Source organism: Buceros rhinoceros, unplaced genomic scaffold (genome assembly GCF_000710305.1).
Source record: "Buceros rhinoceros silvestris isolate BGI_N320 unplaced genomic scaffold, ASM71030v1 scaffold5238, whole genome shotgun sequence".
Lineage (NCBI taxonomy): Eukaryota > Metazoa > Chordata > Aves > Bucerotiformes > Bucerotidae > Buceros > Buceros rhinoceros.
In genome coordinates, this window is record NW_010428471.1 from 21,319 (window position 1) to 27,702 (window position 6,384).

Genomic DNA, 6,384 nt, shown 5'->3' on the forward strand with positions numbered 1-6,384 from the left:
TTTCCCTAAAATCATAACCAGGACCATGCTTTGGGCTTGCTTTCTCACTGTTTTCAGACTGAGCTGCCAAGGGTCCTGTTCTTCAGTTAGAAAATAAATTAGCCTATTGTATGGCCACACAACTGACAGTACCTCCATTAGAAGGAGAATACGTAGGGTAAAGGTGATACTACTGATATGAAGAAATAATATTAGCACAGTGTCTGTTTAATTTTTTTTTTTTTAACTCCCTTTTATAGGTCTCACCAGATGTATTACATGTTTGGTTTCCTGTTCCTGGTGTTTATTATTTTGGTTATTACATGTTCTGAGGCCACAATATTGCTCTGCTACTTCCATCTCTGTGCAGAGGTAAGACATATTCTCCAGAATTCATACTTGATGGTATTGTAAGGATGCTTCCAAAAAAATGTTAAGGCTTTTGCAATTGGAAATAAGTATTCCAGAACTCAGCATAAGCAGCTTTACTAGATGTCCTTATACCATGTCTTGATTTGAAAACTGACACAGAAGTGAAGCAGGCTACTTTTGGCACTATTTGTTACTATTATAACAAATATTAAAACACTGCACTTAGTACTGCTACGTCAGGTATCTCATCTTTAGACTCCAAGTCCCTGTCTTCCGAAGACAGTAAACTAATCCATTAACTTCGTTCAGTTAAACGCATGCCCAACCTTGCATTTAAAAAAAATCTCTGTGGCTGGCAATAGTACGTCTGCCTTATTTGGGTTTTTAGATTTTTGCTTGTTCTGTATTGATCTTAAGGTTTCTTATCTCTAATTGTGAATGGTGTAGTTAAAGCAGTATTGATTATATATAATTCTTTTTTCTGTAGATAAAAACTATAAAAACTTACTTTTGGATGAGGTGGTGATAGAAAAATCAGCTCTGCATTCAGTAATAGGGGCAGTGCATTAGAGGTGTATAGAATATTACTCATACGTATTTTTTTTTCTCCACCCCTTCTAGGACTATCACTGGCAGTGGCGTTCGTTTCTCACTAGTGGTTTCACTGCAGTTTATTTCCTAATATATGCAATACATTATTTTTTTTCTAAACTGCAAATCACAGGAACAGCTAGCACCATTTTATATTTCGGTTATACCATGATTATGGTTTTGATCTTCTTCCTTTTCACAGGTAAGTATATTGCACCTTAATTTAAAATTTTGAGTCTACCTTTAGCTTTGCACTTGCAGAATCCTTGGCATAACTTATCTTGATATGGGACTATAAATTTATGTGTGTCTTTGATTATTTTGCTAGGTAGTTGTGTAGTGTTTTGCAACTCTGTGATCACAAAGTTTCAAGAAAGATGTCATGTGAGGATGAGGCAAAACTACTACTAATTTGAGGTGTAGCCTATAATTAGGTTTTCAAATATGACACCTTTAAACGTGATAAATACCCCTCCAGAATTTATTCCTATGTTAGTCATGTGAAAAACTCAATTTTTTAAATTAGTTGTCTTTAGAGAAACACACTTCAAATCACACACAAAAAAGTAAAAAGTTACAGCGTCAATTAAGGAAAAAAAATTGCAGCTTTTGTAGACTAGGAGGAAGGAGGAGAGAGGAATAAACATTGACAGAGAATTCTGCTTTCTGGTTTGTTTTTTTTTTTTCTGCTTGCTCCCTTCTGGAATTTCTTTACTTTCTCTCCTAATTGCATTGAAGTAGCACAGGAAGCAGACAATTTCTTAACTGTTCTTTTTGATGCAGTCTTGTCAGAACTTTCTTCACTTTATTGTGAGCTTTTGGAAAAGTGTCTGTCTTAGGTGCTGTATTTCAATTTGCTCTTCAGTAAGTGACATGAGATCACAAAATCTTCCATTGTCATCTTCAGTAGTAAGAAGGAATCTTCAGATATCCATTGTTTGGGGTGGAGGAATGGCAGTGAAAATGCAAGAAGTCTCCTTTCAAACTCTCATGCAAGAAGGCAGCAACCGCCAACTCCTCAAAAATCTTCAAAATACTAAATTCTGTTCCAACAGAATGTAATCTATGTGGACTTCATCCTACAGAGCAATACTTTTGAAACTATTTTGAAGTGATTGATGCTTTAAATTATTTCAAGCTTCACATTTATGATGAATTTTAGTGATTCCTAAAGCTTTGATACGTATTTATGTGTACAGCTATACAGGCTAAGTTCTGAGGCATCCTGGAACACAAATGGCTTGTCATCGTAGCTTTTAATACAGATCTCACTCCAAGTAGAATTTTCATTTCCACTTAACATACGAGAACAAAAAAATAGTGGGAAAAGAACTGACATTTGAGAATGGAGTTCATTTTAAGTGTAACAGAATATTAATTCCAAAGACACTGCCACTTGAGCTGAAGAAATATTGAAGCTGTTTGTGCACCATGACTGAATGCAGATGATGATGAACAGGAGCAAGAGCCCGCGAGGTGTTTCTTGGGTCATTGCCTGTTAAAAGGAGGGAATGGGACTTAACCATATTATATAATCTCTTTGAAAAGTGGTCAAGCTGTGTTCCAAAAGTGGTTAGTTTTATCTTCCATCCTTCTTTTGAAGTCAGTCTAATATGTTTTGGCATTGCTTGCGGATATTTTGTAATTTACGCATCATCTCAATTTCTATTTATATTTTGTGTACTGGTTAGCAAGCCATGCTGAATGTGTAGATCAGAGATTCTGCTTCCCTTTCTCGCTCCATCTTATTTCTCACCTTGCCGTTCCCTTAACTTTTATTTCTAATCTGGGTTTACTAGTAGCCTTGCTGAACAAAAGAATTTAAGAATGCACGGCTGTTCAAGTAGAAGTGTACGTGCACTGCTGTATGTAGATCAATTTTAAATGCGGTGCAAACTTACAAAGTAGCATGAAAATGTAGTTGGGCCTTACATAAGTGTGAGGTCAATTAATTTAGTCTCACTAGCTTTTTCAACACATATTCAGCATGTCTGCCTTTACTATTAAACAGTTTTGGCCAAACCAGAATTGTGTTTACCCGCTCTCCTTTGTTCAGTTTGTTTACTTTGGGAGCATGCAGTAATTCTGGAGGTCACACATTCCAGATAAAGGGCATTTACATTAAATTTTCCATGCTGTGACTTGGCTTAGCTAAGGTACCCCTATAATATCAGTCTGTTGCCCTTATTCTTCCAAGTCAGTCATGTCATGTGACATTGTCCAGAGGCATTAAGATGTGTCCAGCGCATCCCCCTTTTCCTTTGCTCACACGTTCACTTTTGACCAGTTGGTGGTGCATTGCCTGCCAGCAAATTTGGGGAGTCCTTTTCAGGGTGGGGTCACAAGCATGCAAAAAAGAGGTGGTTCACTCTCGGACCCCTTCAGATGCTTTCGCTGATAGTCATTTGTACATAACTGAGATACTGAAGATATGAGTTACGCTGTGCAGCTTAAACTAAGCTGTCAGAGTTTGTATACTTTCATTTTTTGATATTTTACATGTTGAGATTAGAGGAGAATACGTGTGGTTAACCACACAGAACTTTGAAACATCATAAGCTTAACGAATTTTTTTATCTACTTCCCACAAGATTGAGTGCAAATTATCCTTTAATTAGAGGGAATACTCGTATTTGAGATTTACGTATAATTTTGTCCGTTTAGGTTGATATGCATTCAAAGGCAGATATGTTGAGTTCTGTGAGATTTACTGAAGTGCTTTGAGATACGGTTTTACAGAAGAAGTTAGAGGCAGGGTAAAGGGACAGGCAGTTCTCTAGTTTCTTAAACAAAAAAGCATATTAGCAATTTAGCAAAAACTGCTCCTGAAGGCAACTGACTTCCTGTGTCAGGATGATAAAGAAGCTAAAAAGAGAAAATCATAATTGTTGTATCAAACCTATTCTGCTGCTGCTTACTCATCTGTTAAAAATCGTCAGTATCAGGAAGAGTTTTGACGGTGCCCTGCTGCTATGTCAGTGTAACACATGCTTCAGGCACTTGCATCCATACTGCATTCCAGGTCATTGATCAGACTCAGCAGGCAAAATACCGGGAGCTACATGACAAATCGTTGATTCACAGCTGGGACCACAACTGCGTATCATAGTAAATGAGTCAGTTAAACATCAGTGGTTTAGCAAGCGTGAAGGGAAAAAAAAATTACTGTGATATCATTCATGGTTCCTCCCAAGCTTGTATAGTGAATGAGTTAGCACACAACTTTCGTTCTGCTTCCTATCAGATCTAAACTAAAGGCTCTTTGGTTTTTTTCTTTAAATAACTTACTTGGCTCTTGCATAAGTTAAGGCTATGATTTTAGAAGGTACTCAGGCAAAAATCAGATAATCTTCAGGGCTTTATTCCTGTCCTAGTTTTTGTGGGAAATAAAGGTTCCTGTCACAGGTGTTCTGAGATGCTGTTGAGTCGTCATCATTCCGATTGAGGCTGCATTTGGAAGCGATGCAGTTAAATTAACAAAGCCCAACTGTATTAATTCCTTTGCATTCAAAAGAATATTTTGATTTAAAAACTTCTGTTAGAGTTGCACAAAGAGAAGGGATGGAGCTGTTTTTCTTCAGCAAAAAGGCTTTTAAGTTATCAGGGCAACAGTCTTCATCCCCACATTTCAGTTCAAGTTTGCTTATACCTTTCAACTGCCATAAGTATTTCAGAGGTGTTTATTTTCGAGGTATGTAGCACTTGTTTTCAATAGGAAGTACAAGTTGCATACTAACTACGCTATGGCTTGAAATTTGTATTAACCTGATTTACACAGAAATAAAGACTTTAAAGTATAACTAAGAAATGGGAACTCCTTTAGATGCTGTCAGTCTAATTGGTTTATTAAATAAAACAACAACATTCCAACCAGCTGAGCAGATCATGTGAAGTGTGTGTGACTAGGCACTGAAGAAGGGTGAAATGGAGCAATGCGAAGGAGTTGGACTGGGGAATAATGAAACACCAAAGCACAGATATGTGGAAGGAGAACACAGAAACATCTTAAAACAAGATTCTTGTGTGCGATCAGCTCTATGATTGTGAAAATAATGAGATACTTTATATAGTAGTTGATGCCTATAAAGATCGGGGACTGTCTGTAACTTTCCATTATCTGATCTGATGGATGTGCTGAAGACTAAAGGCAGCAGATTGCATATACATATGTCCTGATTTATGAACTACAGCTAGAAATTGATGTCTCCTGTGTCAGTATTCCTAATGTGTAACTTTTCTCTTTTTTTTAGGGACAATTGGATTCTTTGCATGCTTTTGGTTTGTAACGAAAATATACAGCGTGGTAAAAGTTGACTGAAGAAGCCAATGTAAAGAATTAACACAGAAGAGGTTTAATCTTCATTAATGTAACTTAAAGACCTGGTCTAGCTGAAGAACCTGAGCTTTACCAGAAGTATTGGCTTCCTGTTCTTTGAGAATGATACTGAATTATGCAGCTGCCCCAAACACTTTTTCCACTAACACGTTTGTATTGTGACTTAACAACCTGTTTTCATTCAGATGTTAATGAAGATCAGAGTTACAATATTTATGCGTTTGTAAATACAACTGTACTTTAAAAGAAAAGTTAAATTCTAATGGCAGAGTAGAAGTGGCTGTATTACACTACTTAACGATACTTCTGATCAAAGTCCAACTGTAAATAGGTTTTTCTAGCTTGGTAGGTGGGATGAATTATTTTTCTTTGAGGGAAATGAGAACTTTTTATTATGATAACTTTGAAGGATGACTCTTAAGAAGTGTTGCTTTTAGTTTGGATGTGATTTTTATTTTTTACTGGTGTTATGTCCATAAATACTCTGATTTCTGTGACTTCATTAGATTTGGTGTTCTTGGCCTTTTAAACTATGTGCCTCTGAGTCCTTGAATTTATAAATTCATAATCTAATAAATATTGTAAAAATTCTTCAGTGGCTTATTACATATTCATAAAAATATGTAAACACAATTATATTGAAGATGGATGCTTCAGGATTGCAGAGAATATTTTATGGCGTTTTCTACGCTTTAATGTATATTGACACTCCTTAAGATCTGCAAGAAACGTTATTTACGGTACGTGGCTATAACACGGGAATGTGATTGTGGCGCATGAGAATTTAACGATACACACATTTAACGAAACCACTCTGCAGCATTAATCCAGTCCTTAACCCATTTTCAGAGATTGCTGTGAAATTGTTAGTATTCTGAGAAGATTTTACAACCCATGAGTCAGCATTCTGTGCTGATCTTGCTTTTAAAAGATCTCAATGATGCGATTTCTATATGGCAACTATTGCTGCTTGTACTTAATGTAGGTTAAAAAATAAAGGACAGTTACTATTTTTGCCTTATATTAAGAGGCTGACGCCAATTTTGGATGACTAGCTTTAAACCTATATTTGATTTTTTCGAAAATAGAGTATTTTGTTCGTATCT

At 36.2% G+C, this 6,384-nt stretch overlaps 1 protein-coding gene across 1 annotated transcript in view; it reads left to right on the top strand.

The window, feature by feature from the left end:
- Nucleotides 1-5,867, top strand: part of TM9SF2 (transmembrane 9 superfamily member 2) — a gene marked incomplete at its 5' end in the record, with an annotated part of 23,053 nt that extends 17,186 nt beyond the window's left edge. The window contains 3 exons of the mRNA XM_010142270.1: nucleotides 240-351; nucleotides 973-1,144; nucleotides 5,193-5,867. Coding sequence (XP_010140572.1) covers nucleotides 240-351; nucleotides 973-1,144; nucleotides 5,193-5,260 — 352 coding nt within the window. The remainder of the gene's footprint in view (nucleotides 1-239; nucleotides 352-972; nucleotides 1,145-5,192) is intronic.
- Nucleotides 5,868-6,384: the final 517 nt, after the last annotated feature.